This window comes from Numida meleagris, chromosome 3 (assembly GCF_002078875.1).
Source record: "Numida meleagris isolate 19003 breed g44 Domestic line chromosome 3, NumMel1.0, whole genome shotgun sequence".
Classification (NCBI taxonomy): Eukaryota; Metazoa; Chordata; class Aves; order Galliformes; family Numididae; genus Numida; species Numida meleagris.
The window spans coordinates 79,178,350-79,192,872 of NC_034411.1; the positions used below are offsets into that span (position 1 = coordinate 79,178,350).

General features: G+C 33.6%; 1 protein-coding gene across 3 annotated transcripts in view; it reads right to left on the minus strand.

The window, feature by feature from the left end:
• BCKDHB (branched chain keto acid dehydrogenase E1 subunit beta) overlaps nucleotides 1–14,523 on the minus strand; it is a 111,011-nt gene that overhangs the window by 4,004 nt on the left and 92,484 nt on the right. For all 3 annotated transcript variants that reach the window (XM_021391159.1, XM_021391161.1, XM_021391160.1), the window contains exon 10: nucleotides 1,582–1,734. In XM_021391159.1, coding sequence (XP_021246834.1) covers nucleotides 1,594–1,734 — 141 coding nt within the window. In that variant the 3' untranslated portion in view covers nucleotides 1,582–1,593. The remainder of the gene's footprint in view (nucleotides 1–1,581; nucleotides 1,735–14,523) is intronic.

Consider the following 14,523-nt stretch of genomic DNA (forward strand, 5'->3'; position numbering starts at 1 on the left):
TTGTCTGGAACCTAGATGCCTACCTCGAAGCTATTAGTCTTATACCTAACATAGCTATAAATTTTAATAACTAAGAAGCTGCTGAAAGATACAGATTTTGCTCTTGCCTCTGTCAATGGCAGCTATACAGTACACATTGTCAAACTATCTGAGCAAGAAAACAATCTGTAATGTCAACCTCAAGATAAGCAACTATGTGCAGGTGAGGCACTGTCAACGCTGGTTGAATAAGTTAAACTCAGATAAAAGGCAAGAATAACTGTTGTGAAAAAGACAGCATACTCTATAAAAGAGTTGACAACATTCTCTAGTTTTAAGCCTAAGAAATGCTGTGGTATGTCAATAATGAGCCATGCTGTATATGGAACTAGATTATTTCTTGGAGACACTGCCTCAGTGGTAGATTTCCCATTTTGCATACAGGAATTCAACTTTCAGCTACCACGGGAAACAAAGATGGTGAAATGCAAAAAGTTATTGTGGAAGAAAGTATGTACACAAACGAGATTAACATTAAGGTACTGACAACTTTCTCCCCTGGCCCTAAATCTAATTCACAGCTTCACGTCTGAGTAAAACAGACACAAGAGGGAGCTCCTAATATAGGGCCTACCTGAGACCCATGGACTTCAGCATAAACAGCTACAAATTCCATGACGTACTGAAGGATCTCTTTCTTCTAGAAGAAAACCGGCCAGTTACGGTTTCATCTGCATGACTTTTTTCTTTTGAGTTTAGACGTTAAAGACCAATTGAGACTCAATCTCAAAAACTATGCTATTCGATTTACTTAGTTAAAGGAAGATCAGAATACAATGGACGATTAAACATTGGTTATTAAACACTAAAAGTTCTACAGTAATAACACCCAATAATTTCTGAAGTCGTGGTTGGCCAATGCACAGCCAAATACTGCTTGGTATGATATTAAAATGAAATCAAAGGCAAAGACAATAGAGACTGTGATTAATAGATATGTAATAAAAATATACTACTTCATAGGCTAGATGCCTGAAGGCTCTGCAAATACAAATCTATGATCAGATTACATGCAAGTGGTATAGAAGAATGGGTTTTTTTAAATAAATATTAAATATAAGCCTTATAGCCATATTTGAATAGAATTGTAGAACACTACAAAAGCTTCTCGCACTTTCAGCGCTCTGTGCACATTTGTAATTCAGTGCCTACATTCAGTGTAAATCGGGTCTTATTACTTCACAGGATTACAGTCCACCTCGAAGAGTGAAAAATACAATTTAACAATATGATTTGCCTTTGAAATAACAGTCGTTAAATATAGGTGAAAATATATCTGATCTTACTTGACAGGACACACGAAATTTAATTTTCTGATTAAGGAAGGCAATTAATTTCAAACTCTGACTTCAGTGGCACTACTAAAAAATATTCAGACACTTTTCAGACAAAAGGCCCAAGGCCATAAGGAGGAATTCTTGTGAAAGAAAAATAAATGAAGGAGTGGTACTTTATCCTCAAACCTTGCAATCACCCTGTTAAAACAGTTTATGAGCAAACTATCATTGTCCAACATTATTATTATTTACAGTTATTTCTCACCTGTGTTACTGCTCAGTAGTTAATCATTTTTCGAAGGGCATCATAGCATTTCCATTTGTCTGGGATGTAGAAAGGCTCAAAGATGTGAGGGAAAGGAGTGTCATAGCCACAGACTCTTGAAATAGGAGCCTCTAAATTCAAAAAGCATTCCTCCTATTAACAGAAACAGAATAAATGTTAGTGAGGCCATTATTTGCAGGAGTCTTGCATCACAAATTGAGGTCAAATGAACTTTGCCAGACTGACAGTCCTGGAAACTGAAACCTTCTATTTATATCACAGCATGAGTAGTCCAGACCAGAACACTGCTTCCTTTTGCCCAAAGGTCCATATTAAAATAACAACTTCTATTAATGTTATTTTCATTTGCTACATGTGTGCTGCATTAAGTTGTACTCAGGTTATACTTAGTACATGTGCTATACATCCAGACAAACGCTGCTAAAAAAAACCCAAATATTTTAGGAACAAAGGAATAAGGGTTTCTTTCCTGTGCCACTTTTAAACATATAGAAAATCTAACAGTGCATATTATTTCTTGGACACATGAACATTATATTTAAATTTCTTTGTACCTTTCTACAATTAAGACTCTGCCTGAGAATTGCTAAGCACTTGCGGAAATCATGAATGCATTTCCACATCTCCAACCCCATGAGTAAAATCCATGCTCTACACAAATAAGCACAAATGTTGTTCTATTCAGAGATCAGATTTGGCAATGACAAGTTTCTTTTCAGCCTACCAGGGCACAAAATGTTGCACCACATTAATCTGAAAATAACCTGTGGGAATACATATAAAGTGTTACCATATTTAATTACTGAATATATGATAGGGTTTGAATATTGCTAGTCTCAAGTACACGAGCAAAGATGTAGACCACTGGCAACAAGTGAATGTAGTTTGTCACATCAAACTAATGTTCATGTTAATTATTATCTTATTTTCCAGCACATCTATTAGCATATCTATTTTCTTTCCAGAGAGCACAAATGAAGAGACTAAATACATCTCTACTGTCAATGAATGTTGCCTTGCAATTCATGGCAGCCAAATTACGATATTATGCTTTATATACATCATTATATATGGCAGCGTAGAAAGCACTCTTAACACACTGTGAATATAACAGTTTTCTCCAGCTACCACTTCTGTGCATTTGAAGTGGCATATTTCATTGAAGGAAATAAAACATTCAGGTGGTTGTGAGAATTACAGTTACACTTGTCATATGCTAAGTATTTGGTCCCAAAAAAGAGGTCACAAATCTGCAATGCAAGCAAACAAGATGATGTTCTTAATCAGTGGCATTACACTTAGAAAAATAATAGTGCTAGCATGTGCTATGTGCTAATTCAAAAAATCAGATAGTCCATAGGCAAATTTCTAACTCATTTCCCCTTCTGAGCTTGAAAAACAAGCAATTGGCCCATCAAATAGCTGATCTTAAGTGGATTTTTGTTCACAGCTGCTGCTAAAAGTTAGACTGTATGGGAAACAACTGTTCACCTGACCAAGAACATGATACTGCGACATCTGCTGCACAGATTTTTGTGCCAGATTTTTTGCACCTGTGCAACCGTATCATAGAGAAACATAACTGAGAATATTAAATATATCACATCCAGCTCTGTTTAGGGATTAACTAGAAGATATCCACTGTACCAGCCCCAAAAGCACAAGTATACTGCAGTATTAAAAGAGTGATAGAAGAACATAATTTTAAATTTAGTGGATTTACTCCATACCATTTGTGCATATAAGGGCTAGTACTGCTCAAAGTGTTCTTGTGCTAAAGAGGAATGCAAACTGAAAGCCTTCGGTAAGTGCTTATTTAAGAGATACTACTTAAAAATCTTGTGTCTTCCAGGGAAAGACGTTAGGAAAAATCTTAAAAAATTAAATGGTTTTGAAGCAAAGTAGGTCTGGGTTTTCTGATTCAGTGTTACACGCCTTAAAGTTCAATTCTGAAAATAACTATGAAAAAATCACACTTCTGTGGTATATATTAGATTCCAAAATTAAAACAAAGAGAAAAATAACTTTCTGTTAGAGAAAAACGTTCAGAAGGAAACATAACAGTTATTAGTGTCATATATCCACATTGTCTTAGTTGTAAAGACTTCAGACAAAACAAAATCATTACTCTTCTTCCTGCTTCTGAACTGCAGAAGTAAAAGTCTGGCCTCGGTTAATCAATATGACCTTTGCCAAGGGATGAAAACACAAATTCATTTTGGACATTATTGAAAGAAAGTATTACTCATCCTTCTGCACCTTATAGAAAAATGCAAGAATCTGGTACACAGTTTAGAGAAAGAGCTTTTAGGTGTCTGGCCAGTAAGAAAACACTTAAAGAGTTTATTGCTCCAATTCTTTCTTCTGTGAAAGGGAATCTATCATCCCATATGTAGAGCAAGCAAACTTCCATATGCAAACACTTTGATAAGTAACATTAAATTATGCTATTTAATGTGTAACTAAGTAAGACAGATGATTTAGAAATGATACTAATAATTATATATCCTACTTTGGTCTTTTTATTTCCATATGCTTTGGATCTAGTTCATTTTTCCCTGTTCATTGACACTGCTTAGGAAATCTTTTTTATTATTCTCTGTAGAATATTCCTGAAGCTGAGAAAACTTCTGTTAAAAAATCAATTATTTCTGCAACATTTTATGTCCTTCTCTCATGCTATTCTTATTTAGCAACACTACGGATACCCAAAAAAGATGGAGAGCTTAAACAGTATCACATGACTACAGAGCTGCTATAGGACGACAGTGAACTCCTTCATCACAGATTTTAGATTTTGTAACAAATCAAAAGTCAACTTTAGAGACTAACATGATAGCATAGATGTGGATGGAGTTGTAATATTTCTCTTAGAGTTTAGCTGCTGTGATATAAATAAGATTAAACACAAAGTTAAGGTCCATTACATAAGAGAAACTGTAGGAAAACTTTTCATGAAGGACAACTTACTTTTCTGTAGACATTTATTGCAAAATTAACACCCAAGAACTCAGTGACTGGTTGCAAAGGTTTAATTCAATCGTGAAATTTCTGCCAACTAGAATTCTGAATTTTGCCATCTTATCTGTAGACTGTACAATAAGATGTATATATGTATATTTAGATGATAAGATGGCAAAAATCAGAATATATATTTTCAAAGAACATTTCAGAGAAAACTCTTATCATATTAGAGATTCACTTTCTTTTCTGTTATTCTTCTTTCAGGTATGTTGTTGCCCTGAATTAAAGTGTAGGTTCAAACAGTTAAGAAAACTTACTCCGTATCACTTTGTAGAGAAATGCTACATTTATATTAGCTATTATTTCACCATGAGAATTTTCAGCTGCATATTATCTGCTACTGTAAGAATGAAATGAATCCTATTCTAGATAAATCATAAGTACAATGAGCTCCTTTTAATACATATATGTATATATAACAAAATATAAAGACTTTCAAAAGAGGTAGCCAATAAAATCTCTGTTCCGTAAAAGGTAGGTTTCTTGATACAAACTCTAAGTACAGATGAAGCCTTTCTTTGGTTTATGATTCTAAAAATTTCCTAATTTGAACAGTTTACTTTCAAGAAGGGAAATATCAAGCAGTGCCAGTTTTCACGTCTCCACTGTAGCACCAGTAATTTCCCTGACAGCTGCAAGCACTGAACACCGCAAATTTTAAATAGAATTTGCTTTGACAAAATATATGTTACATACTACTGAACAGTCACTTCTGTGAGCTGCATAAGCGCGATAAATCTAAGAGATATTTTGAAGATATGTTTTTGTTTCAGTTTTTAGAGGGAGGTTTTTCCCCCAGTGGTTTAGCCTTACTCAACTTAAAATAACGCTATAAAACTCTTCCTGATAGCTTTAATAGTGATAATTTTTTTTCTTCAAAGAGCACCGAAGTTATACTTTTAATATTTAATTCTACCACAGAGCTTTCTCCTTCTTATCAGATCACGTTCAAATAATACTTTTATAGCTTAGTACAGCCTGCAGTGTTTGTTTTTATTTGTTACCAGTTCTTTGAATTCACATAATTAATATCTTGTCAAATACAGATAAATAGTTCACTGCTAAACTTATTTATTTCAGGATTTCCAAATAGAAAACATTTTAATTAGAAAATAGATGGGCAATTAGAAATAAAGCAGTCCTTGGGGGAGGGGGATTTGTTTTGTATAATTTATTGGCTTGTTACCATAAAAAAGCAATTAAAGGCAAATATTGTCTTTAGAGGACCAAATCACATAAAACAATATTTACAGATGAAGCCCAATATTACTACAGAAAAGAGAACACATTGTAATATGAAATGCACAAGATTATTTCCAATTAATTCTCATCCCTCTTATAGCCATCATCATCATACTAACATAAGAATTTACTCCAAATATTTTTAATGAGCAGTGGATCTATTTACAGTGAATATTTACTGATCACAGCACCTTAAGAATCCAGACATGTACACCATAAGGGAGCATTTTAACAATATTGCTTAATCCAGTTTGTTTTAAATCACCTAAGAGACACTGCATTATCATACTTATCTCAAACTTAAAAAAAAAAAAAAAAAAAGGAAGCTTGGTTCATGACTTACTTGTATCAAGATCTTTACCAGAAAAGAAAGGGACAGAGCATGTCCATTTAAAATATTGTCTTCATCAGATTTTATGTATGTAATACATACAATTCAGAGGGGAAGAAGAAGGGAACAGGACACGGGAGACAGGGACATGGTTAATGACTAATATATATTTCTTTTATATACATAACACAAACATTTAGAAAACATATTTCTACCATATACCAGTTCTTAAAAAAATTCTCCCAATAAATGCTGAAGGAATTTGAACAAAAAGTAAAATGAGGTTAACACACATGGAAGTAACGCTGACATATTCAATGTGAGAATAAAAACATCTGTACGTAGTAAATAAAGTATATGCAAAACTGCTCCCTTCAGGCAAGATACAACTTCTGGTGCTACAGACGTAACTGCAATCCCATAAAATGATATTAGGTCTCTTATAGCAACTATTGGGTGGCTGCATGCCAATAGCTATCTTGCAAGTCAATGCTGTTAATATAGGTTCTTTTCTGCTAAGTAGAAGTTTTTTTACTTCTTTTACTTTTTTTATTTCTGATTGAAATATTAAATGAATATTTTATGGAAAGTCACTATCTAGAGAATCCAATACATTAATTTTCTGTTATCCTTGATACAATGCAGATACATGTTTCCATGTTTTGTTTCTGGCACATCGTTAGCTGATGAAACTAATGACATTGAAAGGATACTTTATGCTTTACGTCCCTGAAAAATGTTTATGTTGCATATTTTTCCAGACCATTTGCAATTTCTTTATATTAAAAAATAACCAATTTACTCTGCTAAGCTCATTACTTCCATTTCACAGAAAAGAATGTGCATAATTAGCCAAGTAAAACAAAAGAGGATAATGTTGTATTCATTGTCACTTGTACCTTTGGGAGCTGTAGATATCCTGAAAGAGGATTTGATCAGAAATTCAGGGCATACTCCTTATTATGAGCTGAATTTAAACTTTTGAAACCCATTTGCAGTATTTTTGTGGAGTCACACCTTTTGTAGCTCACGTACTGAAATCACAGAATCACTGAGTTGCTTACAGTAAGAAAACACTGCTGCACATGAAATATTAACAGAGAGTTTTTAAAGTTCTGCAGTTTCATCAAGAGAAAACAAACTAATTTCTCTAGCTTCAATAGTTCATGGATGACAGGGGACACCAATGACACATTTATTTACCTTTATTCATTTCCATAACATAGCCCTGTTACACATGGAGGACTTTTATTTTGGCTCAAGAATATTTTATTTCTTTATATCATATCACTTTTTGAGCTTCATTAGTTGCAACATCAGTTATGTTAGACTCGTCTGATGCAGCTAGGTTCTCGTGCACACGCTGGTTTGAAGACCGCCTTCAAACTGAATTTCAGCTAACTTCACAAATGAACAGTAATAATCTTAACAAACTATATCAGTCTTGCATTGGCTTGTTAAAGTTCTTTTTGTCAAATTTACAACACAATCACTCCAGGAAATGTTCATGACAACAGCATTAACTGGAAGCTGTCGAGACTTGGTCAGTGACTTAGTGGTCCTGGTAGTAAAAAATCAAAGTTAGCATCACAATTCTAACATATTAAAAAAAAAAAAAATCTGTTTGTATCAATGTATCCTTTCCTGAAATGGAGACAAAAAGTAAAAAGTAATTTCAACTCCTCACCATCCTATCATGTTTTATCCAAAAAGATTTTCCCTTGAAATTTTACACAATTTATATCTAATGTGTAAGACTCCAAGACTAGAATTTAAATGCATTCAATTCAGAATCACACGTTGGCAAAATTGAAGTTCTTCCTTGAAAATCTATAACTTTATTACAAAAATGTTATTAGAATTTTATTTATGAGATGCAGCAGCGCACATGACTCTACTCCACAAAATACATGGCACACAACAGAAAAGCTCAAGAGCATGTAACAGGACTTCAAGAAAGCTAGAATATGCTCTTGTCTTAAATGAACCCTAGTAATGCCTTTTGGCAATTAGGGTTTTCTATAATTAACTGTAATCCACTAGATGATTGCTTCCTGTCTTCTCTACAAGTACTAGAAATACTATTTTTTTCTGTTTCTTTATTGTTTCACCCTATCTGAAACAATCTGCAGAATTCCCTCCAAATTACAGATGCTACTTATTCTGTAGCGTAACAAACAACCTTACAGCATGGTCACCACAAGTTATATTTTCTACAGTAGACTTCAAGTTTCCTATTCAGTTTCTTAAAACCAGTAGTAATTATGAATATTTTGCAGCGGGACCACATATTTTCTAAGCCTGTCCTTAGTTCCACAATTATAATGGTTTTCCAGGCTCAAGGGTATCAGAAGATAATTGCTATATTTAATTAGTTGGCATTGCTAACTCATCTGTTGATTCAGTGATCCTGCAAACTGTCACACACATTAACATTGGTGAAAAATCCAAGTGAAATCAATGGAGCTAAAGTGCCTACATTAAATTATTTGCACGTAAAAATATTTGCAGATCACAAGTCATTTCTTTTCATCAACAAGCAACACAATTTACATTTAAGATTTCTAAGTGAGGATCATCTGACTTCTAAGTACAACTGACACCTTTTATTCACAAAGCTTGAAATACCCTATCAATATAATCACATTTTGTACTTCTGGATCACCATCTATCACCTACCATTGTAATTACTTATTTAAATACTTTGCAAAATCATCTCTTAGCTAAGCTCAATTTGCCAGAAGTGACTGAAAGGATTTACTACTAAGAGTTTTAACAACTCATGAGTGGTATTTTTATTTTTACAGCTGTTGAGACAGCTCAGACATTCTTGCAAAAACAGCCTTGTCAATCTACACATTCAGCCCAGTAAAACAGTAAAACAGAAGTACTTCACTCAACACACTAATTAAATTCTAAGGAAATGTAATTTCATCTGCTGGTATTAAATAATTTAAGACATTTTATATCAAAGCTTTTTTATTTTTGTGACAGCATAATTTAAAAATTGCTGTCATTCTGATTGACCGTCATTGAACAATTCTGTACTGCAAACCAGTGAGCCAGGGAGAGGCAAGTAAAGGAAATGATCTCTTCCACCCATGAAGAGGAGGGATCTAGTGTTTTCCTACTGCATTTTTTAACATACAATCTTTGTAAAACGAACTCGGAGCAGGAGGAGTATTAGATTACTTGAAACAGCTGTATAAGGAATTTTATAGCATACTCTTTAAAACAAGCTGCCATTTTACTGGTGTATTTAATTTAATTTATAGGAACCTGCTTGACAATTCAAACCCACAGACAGAAGTATTCTTGTGCAAGGTTTAAACTCATATATTAAATATCCTATTTAAATATAACCTATTTACTATTCTATTATAACTATTCTATTATATATATAGAATAGTATATATCTATATATCTATATATATATCTATATACTATTCTATAGAAAAAAAAATGTGGAAAAAAATTGCCCGGAGAAAAATGCAACAAGAAAAGTAAAGGAAGTAAAAAGGATTACCATAGAAAAAAATTGAGAAACACTGAATGAATCTTACTGGAGACTGAGCGAACTGGGTACAGGGGGACTTACAAGGCATGAAATAATTTTTTTAACATACAAACATCCATTTTTATATCAAATTATGCACAACTTCTGTACAATAATTTGTTTTCTTCTCTACGCAGATGTAGTTTTTTAATAGTTCTAGTTATTTTTCACTACACTGACTAAGTTGTTCATTGCCATACAGGCTACAGAGCTATTCCACCATAAAGAAAAACTGGTATTGCTCTCCTTGATCAAGGCACAATAATAATAATTATAAATAAAAATTAAAAAAAAAAAAACACCACTAAGGAAAGAAACAACAAAAAAGTGTATTAATTTTTCCACTGAGAAAAATTAAATGCAACTCTGTTATAATAGAAAAAAAAAAAACACTGCAATTTCAAGACATTCTTTTTTTCGTTGATGTTGATGTTTGATTAAGCTCTCAAAAAAGTTAACATTTTGTAAGAACTGCTCCAAAAATAAAGGCCATTAATAATATATTTCAAATCTCTGAAATATTAATTTTCTCCCAAAATTAACTGTTCAAAATTAAAGACCTGAATTTGAAATGCTGATGAATTGTACTTTTAAAAAGAAACATATGGGAACCGTGAAGTATCCAGCAGCAACATTTAAGAGCAAAAATATATTTAAGGACACAAACACATTTAAGAACAGAAATAGAGACAACAGAATGAATTGTTTTTAAACTCTAGAGAAACAGAAGGGTGGAAGTCAATTGTAGAGGTCAGTTGAATACTCTAGGAGTCTCAATGAAGGTTTTACTGGATTAAGCCCATTTAGCTTTGTCTGTGTTGTAGAAGTGACTTTGAAGAAAAAAACATACAACGATGTGAACTTTACATTAAATCAACTATAAAGCGCTATATTTCCCTCCACTATTGAACTTTCTGCTGCAGAGAAAACTATAAGTCTTTTAGGCAACCTACGCTCTCTCTCCTACCAATATTATCTACTGCATAAAGAATGAAGACACAGAGTAAAAAGTGAAATATCTATACTGTTCTCTTAGTTAACAACAAGCACCTAGCAGAATTTTCTTCTTTTCAGTTACACAAAGCATCACTTCAACTACAGTTGCCATGAACAAAAGGTAAAAATAAGCTACTGGTGATACTGCAAAAAAGGAAACTGCAACTGAGTGAAAGCTGAGGTTTTCTTTTTCCCCAAAATGACAAAAATCAAAACATTTCCCTCATCTAAGTAAGTTAGAAAGTTATTTCTCAATATTTTCAGTAAGAAAAGATTTTGCTGAAATTAATTTATCAACACAAACTGTATACTAGAGGAGTGGAGATATCAGAAGTATAAATCAGAACTGTGATATGAATGGGGATTGTTTTAATGCTCAGAAGGTCTGATGCAGTAAAGTTAATCAGCGAACAGCAGTCAGGCTCTCTCCTCCAAAATAATATCCACAGTTATTACATTAAAGCAGGATCATTTAAGAATCAAGGATCTGTCTCTATATAACTGATTTCTTCAATATTTAAAATATTTTTGGAAAAACACTGGGCTTCTTGTTTCGCCTCAAACCCAGTAATCTGTAATTACATGGTAGCAGAAACTCCGGCCATTTGCAGTCACAGAGGCTGGGATATATGACATATAATAGGAAGCACAGAGAGAGAAACCAAGAAGCAGAATTCTGTGGAACTCAGATCTTTTCTTTAGGTTCATTTCTTTTGCTGGTGGCCAAACCCGCCATTGCCCTGATCAGAATTCCTGACCCATAACATCACTTCTGATGGCAGAAGTCAGTGACAAAGTGCACTGATACTGATGTTTTCTTCCAGCTGTGCAACCACAAAACCAAAACACATTTTTAAACAGTGACCAACCATTCAGGGAAATTCCTGCTTCTACCACCCTACGTGTCTTAATTCTTCTCAATAAATCAGGCCACTGTGGCGTGTCTACCTGAACAGCTTTTCTTTTCGGAACTTCTGAGAAAGCATAAGGGTCCAAGACTTGCTGAGGTCACAAATGGAAGCCCAGTCTCTGCTAACACAGATGTCCATGGTTTCTATCATAAATAGACTGTGTTTGAACTGCACTGTACTATACTGTAGTTACCAGATTTTAAACCCTGCTCTTTCTTTGTAATGGGAAATATTAAAACTCTTTTTCTAATTTTAAGCCTACATTCATTCATTTATTTTTGCCCAGTGGTAGTAAAACAAGGTCTTTCTGATGGTTAACTAACCTTTATTTTGACTGGGCACTGCAAAGGAGTTCACAAAGCAGGCTCTCCACATCACCCATCAGCCCTCACAGCTCCTCTCTCACACGGTCTGGTTCCAACACTTTTTTCTTAAAATTAGACAACCACGATTCTTACACTGCTCTACAGAAGATCCTTCTACACCTAGACCAGTTCCTTCTACAACTAAATAAATACCATTTTCACTTCAAAACTCTCTGGAAAAGCACTTGTCCTTTTATCCAGCTGCCTGGCATTGGTGGTACGTAACTGAGCACAGCGTAACTGATGCAAGTTCAATCACCTCTTCCTCTTTTTCCCAACTAATAAGCTATATGATTACGTAAAAAAAAAAATTAAATAAAAAAAAGTTCATCATATATCCTGCAGTTCTTTTACCATCAAGATTTTATTATACCATGATCTTCAGGGTTGATTTTGGCACAACGCAGACTTTCTACATAAGAACAAACTCAGTAACAAATTTAGTTTAAAAAAACATCAGTCTGAGAAAAAATTGTATCAGAATACAATAACTGAATAAAACAAGTATTTTATCCCTTTGCAAAGCCATGAAGATGGGAAACCAGCGCAGAAAAAAAAAAAAAAACAGCAAGTACAAAAATTTTTCTCATTGCATTTGGTGACTGTATTAATTCTGGGTTTTGTTTCTGTTTGCTTGTTTTTTTCATGTGTCAGCTGGTAGAGGTACAGCCCACCAGTTCTGCTAACAACTGTAAGGAAGAACCCTTCAGATATTGCAGACACAAGTTTATATTACTGAAGATCCAGCTTTAAGAGTTTAACATTGTCCTTTGTGTCTTGATCAAGACAGGAAATGTGTTTCAAATGTCTTCTTTAGTGGTTAGTTAAAAAAAATAAAAAGCCACACAAATAAAACTCACATGTAACACATTATTTTCATGGTTTGTATCCCATATGAATCCAGGGATATTCCAGAAATTATGGGTTTTGTTGGCTGCATAGTTTCCTATCCATAGTAAAAAATTAATATTATCTTGAATGCTCTACAAAAATAAGAGGTTTAAGCAGCTTTCTCTGAACAGCAGATAATTTTTCAAGATGTTTCTACTTATTTTACTGGTTACCACAAATTATAGAGAGAAAGAAAAGCTTAACTTTTAGTGGTTAATAAACAACTTCAGTCTAGAAGACCCTCTGACCAAGCAAAGCAATGGCTGAGGTTTACTGCAGTGTGGTGAACAAAGCATCCCGAAACTCAAGCTGCTGCTTTGCAGTTTTCTTATGTTATTTCTTAGCATAATAGTTTCCAATAACCAATTATCTTTTGAAAGATTTTGTCCTTATTTGCTGTAACTTTTCTAAATGACTACTGTTTGCTGTCTTAAAACACATGTTTTCAAGACTTCTTTTTTCCTGTTTTATTTCCCCCTCAAAAAATGGGAATATGAAAAATGTATCAGAATTTCTCAGCTCTAATCAACTAGTGTTTAGTCTTCTCACTCTGGGCTGTTACATGTCATGTTAACTTTGTCAGCTTCTTTGAAAACAAACAACGATTAAGGCAGGGTAATTTTCCTTTATTGTAACATTTTACTTTGGAATGGGTCACTTCAGATAGTGTGTTTCTAATTATGCAAATTTGCAGAACATTACTAAAGTCATGAACAACTAATAAATCTGAATAACAGTAGAAGAAAGCTATAAGCTATTCAGAATGTAAAAGAAATACCTGGGGGCAAAGACATTTATTTAACTTAAAAACTTTCAAGTTTCTTGACTATCTGCTGGAATTCAAAGTCGGTGTAATATTCAGCTTTAAAGGTGATTGAAGTTTGCAAATCATCAAATGCATCGTAGAAGAAAACATTATGACGTTTGTTAGGTGACTTCAGAAATTCTGAAGATGTTCCTCTAAATTCATGCCAGCAGGTTTACGAGTAACTTGCTTCTCAAATGAAGTGGCTAATGGAAATTATCATTTCCTAAGAATAGAATCCAATTAGAATTTCTTAACCTTCTATAAGTAATGAAATTGAATGAATTGATAAGGAAAATGTTTAACCATATACTGTTCCACAACTATAAAACTGTGCGCTTCTACCCTTATAGGTAATATTATATGTTGTATTCAGAAACAGATGGTTACATCTACTTGCTCAGAAAAACATGCAACTGGCAGAAGTTCAGCTCTCCCTCCTCAAAGATAAATCAGAGAACTTCTACCATATAGAGAATAGCAGGAGATTCTTTATAACTTTTGGAAAGATGATAGCATCCACATCTTAGTCACTTCATCCTGTCACGCCTATTAATACGAGAAAGTGTTTGCTCAGCATTCTAAACATAGATAGTGATTAAATACATAGAATTAGAGGATTTTGCCTCAAAGGAAATTAGGTTTCTCAATTTTAGTTCAATTAAGAATTCCTCTAAAGTAAAGTTGTTAAAACGGTCTTTGAAATGTTGATAAAGTGATCTTATAATAAAATTGGATTGCTTATTCTGTATCAGTTACTAGGCTCTTTGCTCATCTGAAGCATTCTCAAAACATGTTCA